Source organism: Toxotes jaculatrix, chromosome 16, assembly GCF_017976425.1.
Source record: "Toxotes jaculatrix isolate fToxJac2 chromosome 16, fToxJac2.pri, whole genome shotgun sequence".
NCBI lineage: Eukaryota > Metazoa > Chordata > Actinopteri > Toxotidae > Toxotes > Toxotes jaculatrix.
This window is the reverse complement of record NC_054409.1, coordinates 10225929-10253081: the sequence shown is the minus strand read 5'-3', so window position 1 is coordinate 10253081 and position 27153 is coordinate 10225929. Positions and strand designations below refer to the sequence as shown.

The window sequence follows — 27153 nt, the reverse complement described above, 5'->3', positions numbered from 1 at the left end:
TGAACCAGAAAAAGGATAAAGTCCTCTCCTTCCCCCCCACCCCTTCTCTTAATAAGTCGCGGTGAACACCAGCCTTTACCCTTTACGGTGAGTCCACATGCTTGGCTGCTTGGTTTTTTCCTCTTTAACATGTTATATAACAAACTGAAAACTACCATGCGAGACGATGTGCTGATCTAGATTCAGGGTTTCTTTTTTGTCAGTGCTGCAAACATTGGTGGGGAGGGGGGGCAATGACGGGGGACTCGTGTAGAGGTGGATTTGCTGGGGAGCCTCGTTACAGATGCTTGAATGAGAGGAATATTTAGGTCAGCATACACATGGGTGTGGATGCTGTGGCTGTTTCAAACTATAGGACTTCCCACTGCTGTCCCTGTGTGGCTTTGCCTGCTTTTGGATGCCTCTCGTTTTCACAACAGAGAATCAGGAGAAATGAGAGTCAAGAGACAAAATTAGGGGACTTCTCGGACTATAGTTAGCACATGTACGTCATTGGGAAGACAGCAGTTAAAGCACAAGGCTGCTGCTTTTTTTTCTGTGACCTTATAAGTTGTACCAGTGAGAGATTCTGCAACTAAAGGCACGGCTGGATAATTCTGAATTGATGCTCCTCTCTACAGCAGACACACTCTGCTGTAGATTGCCCTGTCTCCAGCTGTCCACTTTTCCCAGCACTGTCCCACAGGGGAGTGCTCCTGTCCATTAGGCTCCCCATTAGTCTTTGTTTACAACCCAGTTGTTGTTATCTCCTAGCCCGTATAGGTCCATAAATGAGCCAGTTTCGGTGTTAACCTTGGATTGAGGCATGCTCCTTGTTCTGTGACAGATCCCTGCAGCCTGTGCTGCTTCACTGCCGCCTGCTCCGTGCTTATTGTCAGACTCTCTCTCAGAGCGTTTTGCCTGGCACAGACACTCTCTGCCTGGCAGCACCTGAATGCCAACGTGATGTCTCCAGTCTCACGATGCACTGAGATTTAAATTCCTCCTCCATTCAGATACTTTTTTTTTTAGTGTTCTGTTCACAGTTTAAAACCCCCATATGTATTTGTTGAGCCTTCAGCGTATTGTGCTTTTTTTATTGTGGAGAGTGTTGCGCTCAGGTACAAAAACAAGGATGAGAGAGGAGGCAATGAAATACCAGATGGAGAGTTGTTGTTTCATGCACATAGAAGTATGATTCTTCTAGAAGCAAAGATGAATGTGATCAGTGCAGGCCAGGGGCAGCAAGAGAACCATCCTTAATCTCTTTGATTTGATTTATTTAGCTCTGTGTGTCCGAGTGCACGTACATCTGCGTGTTTTAAATGGTTGTTAATGATTCCACTCACTCGCTATTACAGGGATCTGGGTGAACTCGTTAGTGTAATTAGTTCCAGGTCTTTGCTTCCCTGGTCCGTGGGTGAGATCTTTGGCTAAAGGGGGATTCATTCCCATGAAAAGGCATGCTTTGTGGTGCTTCCATTCAAAAAAAGAAAAAAAAATCCCACCCCCTCCCTCCCTCCACTGAAACAAGGAATGAAAAGGAGGGCTGGTTTGGGATTCTAATCAGCACATACCAGTGACATCCAACAGCTTTGGGAAGGGAATCATACAGTCAGAGGAACACACCAACATAACATGAAAGCAACACCAAACACAGCTTAGCATCCTTTTCATGCTTTTTATGATGTAAAAGGCAAGAACATGTAACAGTATGTTGGACCAGTGTGGCTTGAAAATGGTGTTTGTTGACTAGTATGAAACGAAAACTACAGATGTGAAGCATCACATTGCTTTTGTTGGTCATGTTGGTCCAAACCTGGGGATCAGGACCTTGAAAAAATGTTTCAATTTTGCTGACTTTTTGCTGTTTTTGTTATTTTTTTGTGAGTGACTGGATTTTAGTGGATTTTTACAGAAGTAAAAATCACCCTTTGGTTGAATTGCTACCAAAGCACATCAACACTAAGGCTATAACTCTAGAAATTCTCTGGAAAAAGCAGTTTGTTTTTTTTTCCTTGTAAAAATACTTTTTTACAGCTAAATGGGCCAGCGGATTATGTTCATTAGCGATGCTTTTTATTCTTTTGACTACACACCGAAGTGATTTGTCTTCGCAAAACATTTGCAGTTGTTAAAAACAGCCGTCTGTCATGTGGTCACACTGACCTTCAGGCTATATCCTCTCTGGTTTTCTCAGTGGCACCTGAACAGCCAAATGTACCCACAATGACAATAGACCTGCTTGTGTAACCATTTCTTATTTAAAGCTGAATTGACTGTAGTTGAGAGTTGACACTGATATTTCTTAATAGTGGTGGATTTTTTTTCCTTACACTGATAAATGGCTGTCATATGGGCTCCTCAATAACTTCTTAATAGTGACACATAGGCAGCAGAGGACTGAATACTAATATAGACCTCTAAGGTGGCCTCTAATACACTGCAGCTTGTGGGAGAAAATGGATTCAGATTCAAAATAAATATTAATCCACTCTGCACTTGTCTCCAGTCTATGTGGCAAAAATAGATCCAACAAACATGATTGTTCTTTTTCTTATCTGTCTATGATGCAGAGCATAACTGATTATGATGCACAACATCCGTTAAGTGGGTTTTGGCCAACATGGTCAGATAATGTTCATTTTATGAATGAAGTGTGGACAGATTACAAAAGGGTTAATCAGAGGAGCAGGGCCACCTCCTTCTGAAATTATCAATATTTGATTACACCAAGATGCTCCTGAGAGCTTCATCATGTGAGAGCTTGTCACACTCAATTACTGATATGAATCAACAGCCTGAATGCATTTTGAACCTAAAATGTTGACTCTTGTGAAAAGGTATGTAAAGTATCAGGGAAAACGGGGAAACAAAATGAAGGATTCACTTCTCTGCATTCTCCTCCAAAAACTGAAGTTATATCCATCCATGGAACATGGATGGATATAGAAACAGCTTAGATCCTGTCACATAAGACATAAAAGTGAATTTCTGATATACTTCTCCATCTTGGGACGATTCCGTTGCAGAGCAGCTTGACATAATAACATTTCCTCAGCCATATATGTCAGGTCTGCCACACGGAGTGTCCCTGTTTTTACTTCCCTCAGTCCATATCTTTTTTTATCCAGGGGCGTTTAAATCATTCAGAAGGGTCGGGAAAAGAGAGCAGAGCAGCGGAGGCAGCTGCTCCTGCAGGAGTCTCGCCAACGTCAAGCCTGAGGGATTTTTATCCCGTCCTCTTCTGCTTGTGTTGCCCTCAAATGCAATATGAAGGGTGAATTTGGGTGACTGCTGAGCCTTAGACACTTTGTTAATAAAACCATTTGCACTTGAGGGAGAATTTGCCATTTATTCCAACTTGTAAGTGATTTTTAGAGTTTTGGCCATTGTCAGGCGAGATCTGCTGCAGAATTACTACAACAAAGTCGTTATCAAACAACTTTATCTGAAGGTAAAACCAAAACTGAGAGCACACAAAATGTGTTAGTCGCCTTATTGCACAGGGTCAAAGTTGATGGGTCAAGTTGCCATTAATGGCTAGCGTAATGTCAGCAAGTCCCATCATGACAGTGAAGCTGTGGGGTTCACATGCCCTTCAACTCTGAAGAAAACCCTGCTAACCTTATCCCTGAGTGTTGGTTTACTGCGTTATCACTGCGCTCCTGGATCACACCAATTAACCTGGTGAGTACAATGTTGTTATCACAGGCAAGACTGCAGGCCAAAGCTACAAAAACAAGAGCCAAAATGTACTAAACAGTTTGATTGACATGGATATATGCATCCTCTGCAAGAAATTATTCATGTACTCACTAGCAAGCTTTCATGGATGGAAGACAAACACATCAACTATCTCTTTTGTGAGCATGAAATGCACGCAGGTGTTGAGTTGCACAAATGCTGCTGTCAGTCAGGCGGGAAAAGGGCTGAAGACTTTGACAGGCTTGTGGTCAGAAGCTTTAGGATCTCAGACTTGTGAGGCAGCCGCACGGCAGGTTACTCAGCACTATCTAATAAACTAAGGTATCAAAGCCAGGCACTGACCCATTTGTGTCAGAATCAACTTGTACAGAAGACAGAAAAAAAAAAAAAAACACAAGACCCTTATTTAAAATTCATAAGTTAACCTGAAAATGACAAGGTCTTCTGTGCGCTCAGATATTTTCCTCATCAGTAGTGGCTTCATTCCCAGCAGCTTTGTTTGAAGAATGCAAATGCTGAGAGGTATTTGCTTTACCAGCATCCTGTCTTCATTTTCCTTCTGGCATCACAGATCAGTGGCTGAATAGTGTCTATATATATATATGTAGATTTGAAATTGATTAATAATGAAGCTAAATAGGCAGCATTGTTTTTTGCTCTCTCTTTATATTTTGATCTATTAGTGAGAAATGGACTTAGCATTATGAGTATTTGACTTTAAAAGGATACTGAAATTATATTCATGCTGTTTACTGCAGGCATTGATTTGATGGAGTGCACGAAGACCTTGGGGTTTGTAACAGCACTTAGTTTATTGTTATTGTTTTTTATTTTCCCCCCTGCTGTTTATGAAGCATATTGACTTGGCTGGCCATTAAAGAACAATTTCTTTATTGTTGATTATCTCATTTAAGATGGTACGGTCCATTATCTGCACTGCACAGTAATTGAGGATCCAGCTGTGGTGGCAGCATTTAACTAATATATCAACCATGCTGTTATTTTAAGCCTTGCATTTAAGCATGCAAAAGCTTTCAAAGTTGTTTTTTAATTCCCTTTGGTTCGTGTGAAAGAAGCAGCAGTTTACAAGCTGATCCTCGCAGGCATCTCTGGCATCTAAAGGCTGTCATTGTCTAATGTCTGTGCCAGGGCTGCTCTGAGCCGGAGAGGGAAGGTCATCTCAGTGGATAATTAAGGCCCTATAATAATCAGTGTGCCATCCTGTTTTGTTATCACCACTTCCTCTCTATATTGACACTCTGTGTATGAACTGTTATGGAGCAAGCTTCTGCTATTGTGAATTTTTTTTTTGGTTTGCCTTGTTTTGAGACCTCTGTCTGCTGTGGGCCTGTGTGGTGACTCTTCTGCAGTCCTAACCTTCACTAGCTTGGCTTCCTTCTTCTGAGATCTATTCTGTTCAACTATAGGAAGCCCAGCTTCTTATATAACAAACAGGCAGGTGCGGTGCATGTGGATGCTTGGTTCCCAGTCTTTCTGGTTTGTGATCCTTCATAGCCAATCAGCCTATTCACGGCCCCTTGTTAAAGAGTGCATATGTTAACCTTAGACTGTGGTTTCGTTTTTAAGTCTGAAAGAGATGAGACAAGTATTTCACAGAAAGAAAACAAAAGGAAAAGCATCTTTCTACTATAGGGATACTTTTTCCTTTTCTCTCTTATCTTGTTAAACATTTGACACATTCAGATTTAACTTGCAACCCTCTGACTTGGGGGGCTCTGACTCTGAGGTGAAGAACCAGATTTGTGAATGTCCTGTAAAGGAATGTGTGTGTGTGTGTGTATACTCTATTATACTATTTTTTTTTTAAAAAAAGCATATCATGACATACATGTCGCATGTGACTTGGATGTCCACTCAAACTGCCACTCCAGTGAAGAGATGACAAATAGCAGCTGACAGAAACATCAGTTTCAGATATTTCAGAAACAACTCCTGATATTTGCAAAAACAGCATTGGATGGAAACATTTGCATTTTGTGTTCAGACATACATGATACCTGTTAACATAATCTGTCCATAAAATTGGTTTGTAGAGGTGGCGAAGCGGTTAAGACAAAGTGCTTACTGCACGCAGTTACAGCAAAGTCCCTGTTTCTCTTTTCTCTTACATGCAATCCCAGCTACTGCTGCATTAAGATAGTGGAACAGAATATTTCAGCCTGAGTTCATCTGTGCTAAAAGACAACCCACTGAGCTGATTGTCATTCCAGCAGTTAGGATAACAGTCTATCCAGTATTCCATGGGCCTACATATGTGTATTTTAGTCATTGTATATTCTCAGCATGTTGCTGTCTTTCATCAGACTGCAGGAGGGCGTTGTTACTAAGAAGACCGACCTTTTAAATGAAGTGCTTGTCCTTGAGGATGGCATTCAGGAGTAGGTTTTCCACAGAGTAAGGCTTGGCTCACTCTGTGGAACACAAATCTGGTAAAAGCTGTTTTTTTTCAGTGGTTTTTCAAGATTATTTCTTGTTTTCTTACCATTACATAAAGTATATTCAATATTCAATTCTGCACTGTGGAACAATACAGTGCATCAACAACACACTTGACAGATTTTTAGTAAACATGTAGGCATTTTTGAGCACACTTCATTTTGCCATTTTATCAGCATGGACTTATAACATCCCCAAAGCAAAAAAAATTAGTCACATGACTTATGTAATTGCTGCAGGAGTGCTATGCGTTCAGCTGACTTGACCTTTGACCTCCCTTTATAGAGATGCAGGGCAAAATAGATAATTAGTAGAAAAATCAATAAAGTATTTGTTTTAACTGAGGTGACACATAATTTCAATGTTTTTTTTCCTTGATCGTTTAAATGTATGAAAACCAGACAGAGCACAGCCTGCGTTGAACTGTGGATGATACAAATGAGTGTTGTATCGTCTACAGTCTATGAAGCATAAGTCCACCAGCAGCCTGAGAACATAAGGCCTAGCAGGCTATTAGAGACAGCCTGGGAGGAAGAGAGAGGGAATGACTCCCATTTCACTTCAAATAAATGCGATTGAATTTCACACAGGCACTTAGGTGGAGCGTGGATGGATGGGATTGTGTTTCAGAGCAAAGACACATGTCTCATAAGTACCATGTAATCAACTTGAATCTACAACGGTGCCTTTTTTCAATAATGGAATTCACGGTTGCATCTCACTTAAGTGGAAATGAGAACTAAGTCAGTTTCTGCATCTATTTTTTTTTTCAGTGTATGTTTTCAGTCAAGGTGTTTAGGAGCAATGCAATCCCTTGAAAATATTTGGTACAGAGTTCCTTACAAATGAGCTTTTTGTTTTCTCATAATAAAATAATTTATTGCATCTATATATTGTGAATTGATAGGCTCTCACTCTTTTATTACCAAACAATAACTATGACAATAACTGTCAAAATCATCAAATAGTCTCTGTGTTGCAGACAAATGCTCATCAGTCTTAAGGTGTGCGCAAAAACTCACTGAAGTTAATTTTCTCCTCGGGGACGAATAAAGCTGATCTTACCTTAGCTCACCTCGAGTCATTTTCATTTGGCGAACAGTAGGAGGTGAAGAGAAGCAATGTCAGATTTCCACTCTTGACTGAACTCAGCAAGTTGTGGTGATTGATGCCATGTGTGAGTATTCTACTGTGAAACCATTAAAAAGAAGCACACGCGTGCACCTGCTTGAAGCTTACTCTCTTGGGATTCCCTGAACTCTGGCCTCTGAAATAATTGACCAATCATTAAACAGATGATGTTTCTCGTTGGCCGAGGGTGAATCCCAGTGTGAATCCCTGACCAATTTAGGAATATTTGATGGGGGAAAAAAAAAAATCAGCATAAAATCAAAGTTCCCATGAGCATTCATGTATGTGACACATGACATGATGCATGACTCCGAATTATATCCAGTGAAGGTGAATGGAGTTTGTTTTTTGCTGGTGGTCAACAGTCATAGTAGTTCCAATAAAAACTGTTCATATGGGACACTGTGGAGACAAAAATAACTGGGACATTGTTTATGGTAAGACATGTTGCTGGTTTCGTAGAGTCGTCTGTCGTCACTGTAAGCGCCACACTCGAAATTCCTTTCACCTACATTGTACTGAGGTGAAAGCAGAGATGTCAGAAACATCTATCTACAGAGCTCGATACCACAAGGGCAAATAGGAAAATATGTATTTTTGTGTAAATAAACTCTTTAATATTTCAATTTTATAAAGTATTGGCCAGTAGCAGCATATTATTTGCAGGCTTTTGTGTGTATGTGAAGTAATTTGAACTGTTGGCAGTCTGTTAGTACTTTGATTTATCATTATTTTCTTTTTTTTTTTTTAATAAACGGAGAAACCTTTTATCCATATGCCAAAATGATGGAAATACCTTTTCCAAATCTTCACAGATCTTAATGATTTATGTCTGGCAGTCTTACTGTTAAGCTTTGGATTTTGACAAGCAGCTATTTATTAAGAAAGTCATCCTTTATATGATGAGCTGTGGAGAGCCTCTGACACATCAGAGCAAGGTATAGATTTCTGCATCGATATGTACAGTATCCCTTACTCCCAATGATATGAAGAACATTTGTGTGTGGAGGAAATGTAGATTATATATAAATATATATTATATATATAAAGATATGCAAATTCCTCATAATGTGTGCAATATTTTCTCTGTGTGATGTGGGTTTTGGGACCTGCTTTCTTAGTTTGCACCTCAATATCCATATCTTCATGCCGATTGGACTATTATGAGAAATACTAGCAGTGAGCCACAGAAATGTGGGGTCGGGAGCAGATGGGCAGGGTTTTATTAGTAATAAGGAGTGGAGTTCAGGGAAATTGCTGCTGATAGAAAGAGATGCGGGAGATTTGGAGAAACCGAGCTGTTCAGGGAGTGCAGAAAACGTAAGGGCATTAGGCGACGGCCAGAGCTGATGTGCAAGGGGAGTGAATGTTTTCACAGGATGATGATCTCATCTTTGCGTTTGACTGCAGAAAGTTCTCACAGTGTCCTTTTACAAGAAAAGTATAATTGCACCAGAGAGTGCTACAGTTTACTGCCATGTATTTACCTCTATCAGCTCCTCTTTAAATCTCTTCACTCAAGTCATTCCTCAAATGACTGATCTGGGTCAGTACATGTCCTTCTGACTGGAAAGTACCAGTGTGGTGTGGGGGCTCTTTAAAAGCCCTGAAACACTGCTGTTATTTACTTGCATACTCAGTAAATGAGATCTTGGGATTTTTTCTTCCCCTTTAAGTTTTGATTGTTAAGTCATGAATATTTAACATTTATTTTGAAATTCCTACAATTTGAAACCACATTTTCTGGGGCTTTAATTAGGGGTGTGCCCGATTCATCGATTCATAGATTAATCGTGATGCGACACTTGACGATTCAGAATCGATTCATAAATGTTCAAAAATCGATTCTTTTAATAACGGAAGGAAAGTGCAGCGGTCGGAACGAAAAAAAGTAGCGCGTGCCCCCCGGACATATTATGGGGCCCTATGATTTCCGCGATCACTGAATCGCGGAAGTCTAAAACGGAATCTATTTTTAACGCGGAATATCGCGGAATTTGACATAATTTGAGTGCAATGCTGTTTTCGTGTGGAAGAGGAACGTGTGTCTGGGGAAAACTGCACGGAGGGAAGCAAATCTGGGTGGCACAACAAGCCCCTCCCACAGACTAAGCCCCTCCCCCTTCAAAACTATGTAAGCATGGCGAAGCGGCTCCCTACGGCTCTGTGTTCGTCGGCGAAAAAACTGCGAAACTCGACGCAAACTGCTCGGCTCTGTACTGAGGGGTTAGTGCCGAGTGTTGCATATTCTGTCAACACTCCGTTAACTGGAAACGTAAGAATACGCGCAGTGACCACAAAGTGTCCAAAATCCATATGAGAAACAATCTGGCTGACATGCACATACAATAATATTTAAAAGGATTACTTTCTGGACATGTAAATCAAGATATCAGATTGTAATCGAAGTGGAAATATTGTCAATTTCCTTTCCCTATTTGTTTTTTCTTTTTTAACAGATATTTTTTTCATGTACATGTTCATAATAAAATAATCAAATCAGAATCATGTCATGTCAGTACAGCCACACAATATATCTTTTAAGTATTAATATTGTTTTTAATCTACATCAATAAATGAAACAGGCATTACATGTGCGAGCTAATGCTTTTTTCTTCTTTTATCAGAGGAGTTAGAAAAGAAAAGAGATAAACGTGTTTTACTTCAATGAATGGATATGTAAAAATATACATTATTTTACAAGTACAGAGTGAGGAAAGAAACATTCTATGTGGGAAAAAAAAGATTAATCGAGATGCATCGATAATCTGGGAATCATCGAATCGTAGCACTGTGAATCGTAATCGAGTCGTGAGGTGACTTACATGGCACACCCCTAGCTTTAATACTTGGATAATGCCTGTATTGTTGTAAATGAGAGTTGTGATAAATTATTAATGCAGAATACTTGTGTAACTGTTCTTTGTTTCTTTGTCTCACCATCTGTCTGCAGCCATGGGAGTGCTCATGTCAAAGAAGCAGCAGGTGGAGAAGGTGCAGAAATGCACTGCCGTCGTCTCTGCCTTCCAGTCTGGCCTTAAAGATCGTGCTGCTGCAGCCAAACAGACAGAAGTAGAAGTAGAGGAAGGCGACGGACCCGCCAAAACTGCAGCCAATCCTGAAGAGAAGAGTAAAGAAGAGGCAGAGAAAGAGGAAACAGACAATAGCGCGGGTCCGTCGACCTCCCAGCAGGCCTCAGCTCCAACGAGGGACGAATGTAAGGTCAACCAGGAGGCTTGGTCGAGGTTACGGGATGGGAAGGGAGTGGAGCCTGAAGATCTCGAAAAGACCCATCAGCTCACACCGCCTGCTTTTGTGCGGCCCAAAAGGGAAGCTGATGACGACCAGCCTGTAGAAGTGGAGCTGGAAAAGAAAGAGCAGGTATTATATGATGCAATAAATAGAGTGGTGGCTGGTGATCTTAGAATATGTCACTGAAATAGAAATACTGAATATGAACACAGTTTTTAGTTTTACAAAACACACAGGATAAACCCCTGAGTCCTGGGATTAAATAGATGTCTGGGAGATGTCAAAGAATCCCCATGGCAACAGCAGTGCATTATCTCTTTTCCTCCCTCAAGTTAGGCATTATGATAAAGCAGCTGAGCCAAACTATAATAAAGGGACGCTTAAGCTTTATCTAAACACCTCTGTTGAAGGTGAGAAAATATGAGTTTGAAGTTGTTTTCTGCCAGGCCTTTTATTTCCACACTGGCAGTGAGATGTGTGGTCGTTGCTGTTGTTGTTGTTGTTGTGTGCGAGGGCTCTTCACAGCGAGCATCTTGTGGGCAGGCTGCTTTGGCTGGCTCAGAGAGGTGACCCTTTTCAGGGCGACGCTGACTAACAGGTGATGGAGTTCACAGGAGCACTGACACCATCAGGTTTTCTGTTTTACAAAGAGTAAACATCGCATGGCAACTTGCTGTAGTGCCGATGATGCACTTTAACAAGAGGTACAGAAATAAAAGCGTCTACCTGCCTTGCAATAATTATAGAAATGCACATGAGAATTTTGAAAGGATAAAACAGAATAGAAAAGATAAGCTGATTAATCCATGGCCATGCTGGACCATAATAAGTAAAGCATTATAATGCAATGATTTGCCAGGCTAATGCCTTTGGTGAGTGGGTTTATTTGGCAGTGAACTGGATTAAATAGGTTTTCCTTCTATCTGTCACATTGAATGTTCTGTATCTCCATTAGCAACTGTCCCTTTAATTTCTCATGTCAAGTACAGTGTACCTCAAGGGTCAATTCTGGGCTTTTTTTTTTATTCTCATCGTTCATGCTCCCCCGCACGTTTCCGTCAACCTTGCATCACTTCTCCATAATCTGCCGACGACTTTCAGTCAGGCCTTAGTGTGCTGATTCCAGTCTTAACATTAAAACATGATGAATTGAGTTTTTTATTGTAGTATATTTTAATTCTAAAAGACTGATTTTTGTCTACTTCTGACATTCAGTGAGCTTTACTCCTGTGCTACCATCAGGCCATGACCCCTCTGGATTTTATGGCCTTTTCTTCAGTAGAATCTTTTGACCAAGAATACACCGCTTTCTCTCGGCACTACACAAAGTTTAAGAACAGCAGAAGTCAGTTTGTTGTTTATTACATCCAACACACATTTACTTCTGTGTGTGGCATAATGAAAATTGAAGCCTGGAGTGTCACTCTGGATGTTAGTCTCGATTTTTAGAGAAATTACTGCGTGTTAGAGGCTGATGAATGACCCTCTCCGCCAGTTATAGCCACTGTTGAAAGCCTGGAGTCAGTTTGACTGGAACTTTGATGCAGGTTGCTTGTTATTGTAAACTGAGTCATCAGGTCACAAGAGGTGAGCCGTAACTATAAGATAAGCTGTGACTGAGAAAATTTGATGGTCTCATCTGTGACTGGCTGTGGCTGTGTCTACAGCCCCCAAGCTGGTGCTGCAGCACTGAAATAAAGAGATAAAAACCAGCAGGAATAAAAACTGACAGTGTCTTGGTGTGGTTAACCAGTCAAGCATCCTGCTGTCGTTTTCCCTTTTCTTGACATCTGAGTGTGTCTGGCCTGTAAATGCAGTGCACAGGGAAGCTGAGCAGCAACTGAGAAAGAGCAAATGTTAGACAAGGCCATAGATATGAGTCTTCATGTTATGGGTAGTTCCATCTTAATTATCCATCTAAGAACATGAGCAAAGTGCACAATATTGTTGCTGTTAATGCAAATGACACAAACTGATTGACATATGTTGTTTTTCTTTCAGCCACCGAGTGATGAGATGTGTGATGTGTGTGAGGTGTGGACGGCCGATGACCTGTACCCCTGCAGGATCTGCACGCGGGTGTTTCACGACGGCTGCCTGAGGGAGTTGGGCTACCTGCGTGCCGAGGCCTTGCAGGAGATGAGAGATACAGCCCACACTGTTACTGGCTGGAGCTGCTACTATTGTGTAAGTCTGCAGAGCTCACTGTGCACCATCATCACATACTGGACAACAAACACGTAGTTCTTTCAAATGCAAATGCAGGGACACACATGAAAAATATTAGAAAATAAAAATACACCATGTAGTTTTGTTCAACTGTATTTTATAAAGGATTATTTCAGTAAACTGCTATGATGTATTTTCAGCCTCTGTTTTCATAATTTGATTGGCCTTTGTCACCATTTCATTCTGTTTCTCACTCACTACAATTAGATGACGTTAATAAGGGGGAATTGTAAATGGTAAATGGACTGCACTTATGCTTTTCTAGTCTTATCGACCACTCGAAGCACTTTACACTACTTGCCACATTCACCCATTCACGCACACATTCATACATCCTGTTCACACTCTGCCATGAGAGGTAATTTGGGGTTCAGTGTCTTGCCCAAGGATGATTCAGCATGTGGGCTAGAGGTGCTAGGGATCGAACCACTGACGTTCCGACTGGGGGATGACCCGGTCTACCTCTTGAGTACAATTTGATCAGTTTGTACAAATTGATCAGTTTGTTTGATTAGTATAAACACTGTGTGCTGACAAGGTATGATAACGATGTGCTTAAAAGGTTTGACTGGGAGATTCTGTCACAAGCTGTTTGTCGTTAATACGCGACCACCGCTGAGTTACCATTTTTGCACGGCAGACATTTTGACTTGTCATGGCAGGAAAAGCACAGGCAGAACTAATATCACGACTCTCTTTTCTTAAAATGTCTGACACTCATTAGTTCCAGCTGAGCAAATTTGCAGACCACCGTTGTTAAAACGCTATTATTTATGTAAATTTAAATCAAAACTGCTGCTGTTGCAAAGTGAAATTCATTCAAATGCAAATTGAAATTTAAACATATATGAACAGTTGGAATGTGGACCCTCCTTGCAGTCTGTACTTTTGTTGAAAGTTGTGTACCATGATGTGTTTTTTTTAGCAGTGGTGGGATAAGGACAGTGATCTCTTTGACGTGGCTTTCTATCAGGCAGTTGTTATTGTTCAGTTGCCACACACACATACTCCATGTGCAGCATGACAGCAGCTATTGTGCTGCACAAATGTAATGCTTCACTTTTTTTTAAATTGTGAAACTATTTCGGCTAGAGTTCAAATAAAAAGGCAGTGAGGCAGTGTTCTGGATGAGCTTTCATTGTTTTTAAAACAATAAAACAAACGCTCAGCTTCTCATCAGGAATTCAAGGCCAATGCCAAAACTGATGACTCGGGCGATCATCGCCCTGTGAGAGGCATAATGCAATCTGTTTTTATTCTAGCATAAACAGCTGAAGAGTGCTTTTTTTTACTGGAGGACCCTTCAGAGTGGAGTACGGGCTTTTCTGTCTTTCAACAGCCCTGAGAAGCAAAATCACTTGCCAAAGTTGCGCTTAGAGGGAGATGTTTTCACACAATCTGTGAAAGGACACTGAGAGGTCCTCTTTCTTTGGCTGGCTCCTTCGGCGTGTGAAGAATGGGGGTGGAAGGAGACAATTCAGTGAGGGAAAGAGAGAAATGTTTTATTTAAATTGTGAATTCTCGTCCTTAAAAGCTAAAGAAACCAGCTATTTTGTTAGCATGTCAGTCAGCTGTTACAAATCCCCCCCACCCCCAACCCCCACCTTCTGTCACATCTGACATTTATTTTCGCACAGGCACTGGAGGCTGCTGCTGGCAGATGGACTGAGTTTCCTTGAAAGTGGATTTACAGTCAGCCTTCAAAGCAGACTGCTGCATATATGGCTCAATGGCAGCCAATCAGATGGAGGAAGGGTTCATGATCATGAGTGGCCATTCTTTATTGCACTGACTTCTTTTTGAGTCATGCTGCTGGTCATTAAGGTTCCCAAAGGCTAAGTTGAGAGTGTTTATGTGGCAGACATGCTGCAGTTAGTATCCACCCTGATGAATGTAAGTCCAGTATTCACTCTCCTTTTATCTCTGGCTGTTTTCACCAACACCTAAGAAAAATATCTGACTCTTAAGCTGCTTTTTTTTTTTTGTCGGGTGGGAAGTTAGAAAACAGGTATATGAGAACTTTCTCTCTGAAAACGCTGGCTTCTGCTGCAAGATAAAAAGTCACAGTCAGATAAAAATGACTAAAAGGCCCCACAGACACGAGGGGAACAGCAGGGTTGGGTGATAATGCTCTTATTTTATGGCATAATCTACTGATTATATCACTACTAGCGACACCTTTCATAGCACACAGTCATCTGATTTATTGTTAGCACAGAAATATTGATTCCTGCAGCTTTGGAATCAATAAGAAGAATATTTTATTTTTTGAACTTCCTGCTCTGACACTGAGACTAATCATGGGTTATTTTAAAGCTGTTTGAACCTACAACCAACGCTGTCATTTTTCTGAACAGGGCAGTCTCAAATAACTATTTATGCAAGCTGCCAGAATAAAATTAGAATGTGTTGTTATTATTATACTTTTCTTTGCCCCTTGGGGCCTTTTCCATCATAGAAAATGTATTTTCCAGATGCTGTCAGTAGGTGTTGCATAAACCTTTAAATCACTTTTAAGGCCACTCTGAAGTTAAAGTTCCATGAAAAAATGTTATCAGATAGATGTAACTGTGTCATTACTGCATCCATAGCAGATGGCTTGTTTCATTGTTTTGCAGACGGTTGGTGTGACTAGGAGTGACGCTTAATGAGCATAGTAATGCTGCAGACTGGTGATCTACAGAAACGATGTCTGGCAAAGAGCAAACAAAGGAAGCAGTTTCCTGATGATAGCATGATCTTTTTTTTGCTCGATTTACATCTGACTTTTAGAATGACAGACAGATAAAAAAAAATGGATTCGTTATGAGTTCCTGTGGGAATTTTAGTTTAATTAGGGGCTTAATAAGATGCAGCAAACTGAGAGCATTGATAAATATAATAATGAAAAGAGAAGATGGCGACAACAAATTATGTTGAGTATGCTGTAATTTTCCAACCTCCCACATGGCCTAGCAAAATTATATTTATGTTGTTGGAGGTGGCATACATAAGTAATCTCAGTTTATCACCTGAAGGGCTGGAAAGACAAACGTGACATTTAATTTCTCGAAGGCACTAGAACCAAGCAGCAGATGAAGATGGTCTACTGCATAATGTCTGATTTACTGTAAAATACTGAGAACGAGTGGTGGAACTCACGCAGTTCTCTCATTTAATGTTATTATTATTATGATGCATTATAGCAGCATGATACATTTAACGAGGTGATAGACAATAGAAATGATGAAATTTTGTCGACAAGTGAGATGAAAAGGCTGATTATGAGTCTTAACCCCTTAAATACTTTAATATACACACACACTTATCCTGAATTAATGAGTGCCTGTTCAGTGCAATTAATGGATGGATGAAGGAATGAAGAATAAGAGTGAGTTTCTTCATATGAGTGACATTGCTAGATCCATTAGCTTAAAAGTATTCACTAAGTAAGGCTTAGCCACGGATTGGGTAGTATTCAAGGCAGATCAGACAAATAAATGAATCATTAAATACACATGCTGTACATACACTTGATCTGTAAATGCTGCAGCAAGGTGTTGGCAGTTCCTGCGATCTTGATGACAGGCAGCAGAAATGCAGGACACCATACAGCTTGTTGGCACACATGTTGAGCTTCCAGTGGCTGATCTAATGAGGTCATGTGGCCTTGTTTATTTGTGGTGACTGAGGATAGGTGGGGAGTGGTGTTTTAATCAGCTTTCTGAACTTCTCATCATATTTATTTCACATTTAAAGGGAAATTCCAATGTTTGTTAACCCGAGTGTTAGTTTCATACATTTGTTAATTATTAGCATTGGTTATTGTGAGACTGCACTCACCTGCAGACTGTAGAATGACTGAATGTAAGAGTGACATATGTGTAGCATAAGGTTTGGGTTCAAAGAATCGATATTAAAAGAAATAATCTCAAACACTTTTCTTTGAAATTTCAAAAGCAGTCGGACCAAAAGTAAACGCAGAGCAAAATTCTTGGTTTTATAATCCACAGCATTTCTAATAAGCTGCGGATGTCATAGACATACCAGCTTTTTATCCATTTCCTTTTTGATTTTCCAGTGTTTGCTGAGCTTGAGGGTATTTTTTCATTTATTTTCTAAAGGGTAGGCGGTTGTAAATTTCCATTTCGATTTCATAATGCTGCTTTTTTTTTTTTTTTTAAAGCCCTGGCAGATTGTAACTGTGATTAAGGACTATGTAAACAAACTGGGATTGATTTACCTCAATAATCCCACGAGGACCATTAAAGTTTCATCATCCCACTTATCTGATAAATAACACAAATAATTTATAAGAATAAATATTCAAATCAGTGTCTCTAGTGAGTCTCCTTGCCTGTGGAGTTGCTGATGTTTACGTCAGACCCAGAAGAAATTTATGTTACACACATCTTTACATCAGATGCATCTTTCATTTTCCATAACTCTGATTAAATGCTCAATTTGTTCGTTTTTTTTAGCCATGTCATGTTTTGATATCCCTAAATATATAATTGAAATCTGTTTTGTGTATCTTAAGTAAGCAGATTTTAATTAAACTCTGTTCTTTACTTATTAAAGTACAACGAGTGTAAGCAGATCTACACACTTGGACTGAATTATTAGAGGAGAAAAACAGGTTATTATGTATTAGCATATTGGCAGATTTTTGCAATAAAATGTTTTTCTTCATAACATGAAAATTTATGAAATATCAAGCCTCGTGGCACTTAAATGTCTTAATTGCAATTAATGGGAAATCTTCCTTTTCTTTCTGGCTTTCTTTTGATAATGATACAGTGATGAAGAGACTCTGAGGCAGAACAGCACATCATGAGAATCACCTGGGAAACTGAACAGTTGATGAAATGGATCCACAATCCAATACTTTGTATACTTGTGGCTAATTGCAGGAGGTCCACCTAGGAATAACTCCATATAATTAGAGCACTCTCACTCATTACACATCAAGTAATGCATCCCTTGACAATAAATGAAACTCTGGGAGCTTTTTTTTTTTTTTTTTTTTTTTTGTTTCACAATGTGTAATTCTCTGCCCTCTTCTCCCCCTTTTCTACAGGATAATCTGAATCTGCTGCTAACAGAGGAAGAGATGTACAGCCTCATGGAGACCTTTAAGCAGTGCAAGATCATCCCAGGTGAGTCACTGAATCAAGGTCAAACGCTACATTTAGTTAAAGAGTGGCAGGTGTTGGCGATGCCATCCATGCCATTAAACATTTTGGCAGTTAGACAATGTCCGGAATGCGGTCAGTCCACCACCTGACTGAAAGTATCTGCACTGTATTTCCAGTCTGGTCTTAATTGTGATAACTTTTGTGATCGCTTATCTTTTCCTCTAGTGCCATCATCAGGTCAACACTTTAATTCGCCTTTGGTTTGTGACCAAATCCTGAACTTTCAGTTCTTCATTCAGCAGAAGAAACGAAATAAGACCAATACTGAACATTAGACAGACATTTATCCACCTCACAGAGCAGCCTACTGCATGCACTGTTTTGCTCCCATGAATTTTTTTTATTGGATCGCTCAGTCAAAGTTATTATATTATTTGCCCTCAACCCAGCCTACCTCCCACTGTGTGGTAGTACTCTACAGCTTGAATTGAGGACGATCAGTGTGAGGTGGTCTTGCCTTTGTTGAAAATGAGTCACCATAAGTTAATTATATCTGGAAGACCGGCTGGTGACTAATTAAGTATGATGTGATGAATTGTTCCTTGCTGCTGTAGAGTCATGCCTGGTGTCAGATGAGCTGCTGCAGTACCGCCACTTTGTATCCAAGCAGCAGTTTGATAAGGACCTGACTGATGAACAAGAGGAGGAAGTCCTGGCCCAGTTTGCAGCGCTGGATCCTGAGAAGAAGGGTCACATTGAATGGTCGGACTTCCTCTACTTTGAGTCACTGGCGATGTTGAGGAAGTTTCGCACAGAGGTAACGTTTTCTTAAGGCAGTTTATACAGTTCCTGATTTGTTACACAATCCAATGGTAATTTGAAAATCATAACATTTCCTCCTCATTCTTGAAACTCAGACATGAACTCTGTTGCGTTTCGATGCAGCAACTAGGAGGAACTGTTAAATATCTTGGGGGGAGGTATTGTACACTATAATGTTAGCAGCAGTCTCACCATAAAAGCCTCTGGCAAAGTCTGTTTTGTTGCTGATGTTGACTGGTTAATAGAACCACCAAAGCACTAGACTAGTGGGTCCTATCATATGAGACTGTGTCAGTTATATACCTTAAGCTGACTGTGTTTACTATGGGATATAGAGAAACTATATTCAGGAGAAGGATCTTAGGGGAGTCACAGAGGGAGGAACGTGTGGCGAAGGTACTGGAGGCAATTATGGTACTTTAAAACCTTTAGTGCCAAAATGTTCTCTGACTTTGTGTCAGACCTCAGTTAAATCAGAGCACAGACGTGACACTCTCAGATTCAGTGTGACTTACCCTTTCCGAAGATGTCATTATCTCATATCAATCATGAATTAATGTCCATAAATTTGCTTAGAACTCATAGAAAAACAGATGCTATTTACATTATACACCACACAATGTCTCAATTTTGTCTGGGGGGAATTTTAAAACCCCTGATATAGGGTTATTTTGAAGGTTTGTCTTGTCTCATCACTCAGTGAAAGATTATTTTCTTACAGAATAGAATAGAATAGAATAGAATAGAATAGAATGCCTTTTATTGTCATTGTACATCTTTTACATGTGCAACGAGATGGAAAGCATCTCCTTCTCCAGTGCAACATGTATAAATATACAACATAGAATAGAATAAAAATAAAATAAAATAAAATAAAATAAGATTAAATTAAATAAGTTTAGTGCAAGAGTACAGTCATTCATAGCTGAAGTAATGGCGTTTGCAGTCTTTCATGTACTGTAGCACAGATCAGCAATCAGAGGTCTGAGCTTTGCTAGATCACAAAATACGTCTTCTGTCACTGAGAAGAGAAAGATTTTGAAGCTTGAACTTTCTTGATGTTGTCTTCACTATCAACAGTCTCTGCAACTAAAAGAAAAGTATTTTTGGCTGTTCAGGTGTCTGTCAAAAGCATACCTTCCTCTGGTCTGCCAAAATTCTCTCTAATCAGCCTTGTAGAGGATTCAGGAACATGGGTCCAATAGACTGAAGTTAGTTTGATGGACTGACTCAGGGGCAAAAGTTACCAAAATGCTGGCCTGCATCCACCTGCCTGAATTACTCATTTTTACTGTCACCTGATCACCACACAGCAGTTTAAATATTGCGCTTTGTTTTTGGCTTGGGAGATTAAGTTTACAATTTGTGGACTGTGTGTGGCTCTGCAGTAGCACACAGTAAATCAGTGCTTGCAGATTATATCAGACAGTGCTAATGTGATTGAGAATGATTAAGGCCAAAGAAATGAGCCCTAAAAATACCTTGGCCAGGCCCCTAAATTACAACAATGGACAGCATAAAGGGGGAATGGAATTATTATGAGAGATTTAAAGGAGTACATCCAGGCCACCTAATCTCATACACTTGTTGGATTTTATTTTTTCCTAGAACTCACTGGTGCGCCTGATGACTGCCAAAGAGAGAGACAAAGCTCGGTCAGTGTTTCTGGGTCTGGATCTGGATAAAGACGGCATGATCACAAGAGCAGAATGCCGCCAAGCCCAGCAGTCCTGGTTCCACAGTCTCAACAAAGACTCGCAATCCTGCAATGTGAGGTGAGCATGCCAAAGGACGGTCAGTGAATCCAGGCAATTCTGTGCCCAGTAGTACAATTCTTTCTTTGAATACTTTGAGGAAACAAAAGCATTCCATGTAAAGCCCGAGATAAAAAAAAAAAAAAAAAGGAACAGAAGTCTATGTCCAAGTGAGACAGTTCAGGGACTCAGGAACTCAGGGACTCAACTTGCAGTTAGCATACAGATGAGCATACAGCTTTACTTGTCCAACATGTTAAAAGATTAAATCTGTCGATGCAGTCCTCTCAACTGTGGCATCAGCATCAGCATTGGACAATGGAAAACTTGTTCAGAGTTAAAGAGATTTCTCTCAGGATCCCCAGCCTGCCAGACCCCAAATTAGCAATGACTCTAGATCTGTCTCTCTAAGTTAAAATGTTCCTCTGTTGTGCCTTTGAGCCACAACTTGACTGTGTTTTACAGGTCGGCTTTTCACAGTGTTTCATTATAGCACCAGTTCAAAATACAGCTATACTAGTCTTTCAGTCTCAGCTAAGAAACATGATAACATGGAAACAATGAATTCATTTAACTGCAGCTATCAGTCAGTTTGTGTTCACTTTAAATGGCCTACTGTATCTTGCTCCATACTAGATATTTGCTAATTTCCAGGTTGGTGCAGCATGAGATGGAAGCAAGAGATCAGTCTCACTTATAATTAAACACTATTTTCTATTTTTCCTTTCTTTTTTGCCACTAGAGCCCATCGACTTTTGCATGACACTAACCCACATAACAAAATACTATCAAATTACATTGTATTTAATTTTTAATTGCACAAATTAATAATTCATGAAATTGTTTTATATTTGTTCCCATTCACACAAAAGCATCATGTGATTTTGTCTGCCTTCTATATTTTTTTGACCTTTTGAAGTTTCATCATCACTTTACTAAAAAGTATGCAATATAATGCATCTGATGCAATGATGAAAGTTGTATATTGTTCATAAATCAAATGAGTAAACAAAAATAAACACTCAAAACACTGTCTAAATTAAACGTTCAGCATACATTATACATTACATGAGCTTACAAAGTAAAACAAGAGTTTAACAACTTTGTCCTCATTTAGTGTTTGCACCAGTGTGAGCATTTATTATTTAACGTGTCCTCTGGCCAGTGTGCCAAATCAAAAACCGCAGTACCACCCTTCAGGGATCTGCTTTGACTAAAAGTTCACCAAGGTTGCGGCAGCACAAACCCACAACGGTTTGGAGCCTTCTGGAGCTCTCGTTGCCATCTCCACTGAGACTTTGTGTTTACTTTTCTTCTCTTACATTGACATTGAAAATGTATAACTAGCCGATGCACCCTGGAAGACTGGGACATAACAGTGTTGTTTCTCTGTCAAGCTGCAGAGAAGCTTTCAGCTGAAACTGGTATCTGAAGAATCAGATGCGTTGTTTCTGTGCTAAATGCAGTAAATGCTTACACCAGTGTAACACTGATGAAGAAAAAGCAATGAGACAAGTGATGAGCAATAAATATGCATCTCAAAGGAAGTGCTTCTGGTTTCATTGAGTAAAATAAATTTAAACCATATCGATAAGAATCATGGCAAAACCAGCAAAAATTTGAAAGCAAGTCTAGCTAGATACTCCCTTCATATTAAAGGCATTAACGTAATGTGTTTCATTCAATAATGCATTGTGTGCTGCCACTCATGTCGTTAGCAGGCACTTAGCTGCCTGTCAGCTTGATGTTTAGTATCCTCGCTATTAATAAATTGTCATGTACTAGATGAAGGAAGCTATTTTTTTTGCTTTTGTGGAACTCACTTGAACTGTGATTTTCTTCTTTTTTTTTTTTGAAGACCCTTGAGGCAGAGTCAACACAGAGCTGTGTGTACTTTGTTCAGTATAGGGCAATTCAATACAACAAGCCTGCAACTAATACACTTTCAGGGAGGGTTTTTTTGTTGTTGTTGTAGTCTGTAGCTTATGGTTGCTATAATTTATGGCAGAATGCTATAAGGAACACACATGCTGCACATTATATGGTATATTTTAGTGATATATCACTGCTGCTTTATCACTTTTATACTCACACAGAGATTTCATGAGAGTAATAATGAAAGAAAAATAACTTCTGATCGTCTTTGATGAGGTTACATTTGTTTGTACACATGGTGTGACACTGTGTGTGTGCCAACGGTGGAAGATCTTCATGTAAAAGTAGTAACAGCACAGTGCAGAAGTACTCATAAGTAACATGTAACATGAAAGCAGCACTTTAGTGTTACTGAAGTGTTTACTGCTGGTAGATGTTTAGCAGGAAGCAGGAACTATAGAAAAATGTAGTGGAGTGAAAAGTATAAGATTTCCTTCTCAGCATGTGAGGGAAATATGTAAAGTACACATAACTGAAACTTATACTGGAATAAATACACACACATCAGCACTGATGTGTGTGTACTGTTTGTGTGTGTATGTGCTTGTTACTGCTTATAACCTCTTGTGCTGTCAAATCAATCTCCTGTGCTGTGCCATTCCATCCCTCTCACCTATTCAACATGCGGCATTCCCCACAGACTCATGGGACTCTGCTCTCCTATGAATTGTGGGTGAGTGTGACTCAGCACTGCATGGCTTGTCTTCTTTTCTTCACTTCAACACCCTCAAGCACTCTGCAATCCTTGAGTATTCTCAGACATCCCCTTGATTTAGATTTCACTTGTAATTTAACCCTTGGTCTAAAAAAAAAAAAAAGAGGAGAAGCCTTTTAAGCCTCCAAACTGGATCTCTTCCCAAACATACAGCAATCAAAGACACATGCATCCTTGAATGAAGTTTAATGAGCAGAATGCGAGCCCTTCAAATTATTAGGTCTTGTTATACTGAAGCATGGATAAGACTAGGGCTGGGCCTCTAATTATAGTGATCAAAAGAAAGCCTTTTGTTCTCTTTAGAGGAGCGTCTTTTTAAAAAAAGCCTCATTTATCAATGTAAGAGAACAATGTGGACCAAGAGGTTGCGAGTGCACACATCAGGTCCACACAGGACACTTAAATGCAACCTCATTCATGCTCATGAAAAGGCAAATAAATATCAAATGAGTCAGAAATCTATGCTCCCTTTGATTGCATTCACAAAGCTGCAGTGTGAAAGTGAAAAGGAGTCTCTTAAGGAGCCAGCAGTCAGAAGGTACTCAGAGGAGCTCCTATCTTACGCTGAAGTATCGGAAACCCATGACTCATAGATGTGGAAGACGGGCATTTGGTTGTGAAATGTAAAGTGCCTTATGTAATCTATTTGATTAAAATGAGAATCCATCCTAGAACAGAGCTTATATTATGTGTGAAAAATTCTTGATGTTGCAAACAGTTCGATGTAGAAAAAAAAATCTTATCCCAAGATCCACCTACTTATTTTTTATTAGTTCAAACTGAGCAAACTCCATCTGCTGAGGAAGACCATGAGATGCAGTTAAAAGTGCAGGAAAAAAAAACAACTAAATTGAACTTGAGTAAATATTCTCTTGTCAGAATTTACATTTACATCTACAACAGCTGCCTTCCTAAGATGGAACAGAAATGATCAAGAACATTAGTTGATTGACACAAGATTTACCACCAACAATTTTCCTCATCAATTACTCATGTGAGCCAATCCATCAAGCAGTGCAAGTCTGTGTTTATGACATAGTGAGATAATTATCTTCTGGGAGTCTGTTAAAACTGCACGAATGTTTGTTGAAAAGTTTAAGTTTTACAGAATTTAAACGACTGTTCAGTGGCATTTTGTGACTACATTTTCATCATATAACTGATTCTACAGGATCTTCTGGACACTTTTCCTTCTCATATATTACAATATTATATGGTTTGCTATAAGTTTCATTATAATATATGGCTTACAGGTGTGAACAGACAATGTCATCCCGACAAAATCACTATGGGTGATGTGTCGTCCAAATGAATGATGTAACAATTTTGTAAATAAGAAAAAAAAAATGTTTTTTTTTCTTTCAGCGGAAGGAAATGTCTTGACCATCACTGACCATTTTAGCACCTAGTTCATACTCTTCTGTGTTTATTCTTTGTCCTTTCGTACAGTATAAGTCAAGTTGGTCCCATATGTGAGAGCAGTCCTGGCAGCTCTGGAAGCGAAAGGAGCAAGACTGGTGACAGCAGGTTTGTCCTCTTGTATTTTTAGTGAGTGTGTGTGAGGCCGGGTAGGCAAAATTACAATATAATAGCCCTGCAGTAAATATCAGTTCGGTGAAGCTCTTTTCTCTCAGGCTCTTACTTCTAATAAGCATTACAGGCCTGCAAACTCCCTTATGTGGTGAAATTAACTAACCTTGCTCACCCTGCTCACCACAGAGACAGCCTAGACTTTCCCACCAGACCAGCTGACATATGGCTATCGTGACCCCACAGTGGTCCCCCCTGTGCAAAGACAGCAAGTATTTCGTGAGCAGCAACAGTGGGATTAATTTAGAGAGAAGCAATGCAACCCAGAAGAGTACAGCATGGATGGCAATGACCTTCCTTGCTTCAGGCTTTGTTGGTCCTCAAAAATGACCTCAGACTCTCTAACTGCCACCAGATAATGAAGACGAATCCTCTTTTTTTAAATGCCATATAACAAGATTTTGAAATAATTGTGGCTAAGGCACCAGCAGTTCTGGCAGCGACTACAGGGAACCACAATTAGAAAAAAAAATGTGCACAAGAGAATCATATTAAGCTGAATACTAATTAGCAGAGCTTGCTTAAAAAGAGGTCTGGCAAACACTTTTATAACTGTTTATAACATAATTTTCAAAGCAACATTAGGCAAATTGGAGGCCAGATCCTTAACTATAATATTACCAAATTATTTTTTACTGTACGATTACTATGATGTATTGTTAAATGGTGTAGGCTGCCTGGGATCATGCCTGCACATGTCTATATTTAACGTGATTTTTATGAGTGAGACATTAAAGACTCCAAAAAATGAAGATCAGAAATTTTCCACAGAGGAATAACATATCAGGCTTTGGCTTCACAGGCAGTACTTGTTATTATGATGAGCTCATTTTTGGTTTTGAAAATAAAGAAAGTGTGAGTGTGATTTCTGATTCTAATATATTAAAAAAAAAAACTCTCTTTAACAGGCCAGTGACCTGGGCGGACTTTTTAAAGGAGAGTGCCATCTACATTTTGGCTGCACGGCCCAATAGTTCCGCCATGCACATCCATCTGCCTCTATAGTCCAGGACCCTCCATTGCACCCAAGCAGAGAGAGAGAGAGGGAGAGAGAGAGAGAGAGAGAGAGAGAGAGAGAGAGAGAGAGAGAGAGAGAGAGAGGGTATACCCCATAGTCTACAGATGAGCGGAGTAAGGTAGACATGATGACACAATGACATGAGGAAGACAACTGAGTGAACTGGAGGAAGCACTGAGACACAGCAGATCAAGCCATCGACAGAATCTCTCCTCCTCTGCGCCACCTCAATCCCCAACACTGACAGCACACATGCCGACTGACACACCGACGACTGCAAGTGATAGCAGCTGTCACAGGTCCCAACTCCAAAACCTGACAGCTTTCCAACAAATGTGAGAGATAGGACGAGAAAGACAACCACCCACTCATGACTAGTCAGTCAGTCAGCGGTATTTCTGAAAGTTTGAGTGAAGAGATCATACACACAAGCAGACAAGCTCCTAGGGTGCTCACACTCTTTCAAATGACAAATCCTACACTCTACGGCCATCCAGCTACACAACGCACCTCTGCGTGGGGGAACATTAATTTGACAGGCTGTTGCTCTTTCAAGTATTCATTCCTCTGGGCCTCATCATGCCCTAATAATAACTCCATGCTACTGTAATGGGATTGTGTTATTCACCATCAATATTGTTAATCACTCTGCACAGAGGCACGTGCAAATTCATTACTGGTACTGTCTGAGACGTGGATACACTTCTGGGAGTAGATTAACCCTGCAGCTGCCATTTGCATATACCAAAACAGAAATGATAGCTATCCGCATACATATTAAATCAGAACTGCTATACATACAACAGTATAAATTATTATTATGCAGTAAAAATCTGTATTTATTCCTGTATCCTCTGATGTATCCTCTGTTCTTTTCCCCATTCCCATACCTAGAATCTATGTTCTCCTTAAACACTACATGTGAAAAAGAATGTGAAGTGAACATATATGAAAGCTAAACCAGTCAGTGACTTGTATATACTGCCATATAGTACATATTCCTGTTGTGCTCTCAGAGCTGCACTACGACAAGGTGGAAACATCTGCCCTCCTGTTCTGGTGTCATTATTTGCACTGTGGGAATGAGATGTAGTTGGACCACCGAGTGACATAATCATGTAATGAAATACTGAAAGACAATGAGAGATCTGGGGCAAACATTTGTCCTTTGTTGATATGCAGAAGCACTGTTTAAAACTTGACACGGAAGACGTGGTGGGAATTCTATAAGGTTACAGGTTACACAACAACTTAAATGCACATGAAACTGCCCCTTGAGTCACTGGAAACATACTTGTAACAGATAGAACTTCATGTAGTGTTTATGCCATGTAATGACGGTTCTATGCCAGGTCCTTTTAGTGAATAAAGTATGGCTCTGATGTGAATGTTGATAGTTTGAGGGATTTGTCACAGTGCTGAAATAAACGCATGGCATTTACTCTC

At 39.9% G+C, this 27153-nt stretch overlaps 1 protein-coding gene across 2 annotated transcripts; it reads left to right on the top strand.

The window, feature by feature from the left end:
* Positions 1-27153, top strand: phf24 (PHD finger protein 24). 2 transcript variants are annotated; one of them, XM_041059191.1, is made up of 9 exons: positions 1-87; positions 10229-10656; positions 12529-12714; positions 17816-17894; positions 18488-18690; positions 20304-20470; positions 23025-23057; positions 24549-24626; positions 25598-27153. In XM_041059191.1, exons 2-9 carry the CDS (start codon positions 10231-10233, stop codon positions 25692-25694), a joined length of 1269 nt encoding a protein of 422 aa, XP_040915125.1. In that variant the 5' UTR covers positions 1-87; positions 10229-10230; the 3' UTR covers positions 25695-27153. The 2 variants fall into 2 exon arrangements, with proteins under 2 accessions (XP_040915125.1, XP_040915126.1); XM_041059192.1 differs by lacking the exon at positions 23025-23057.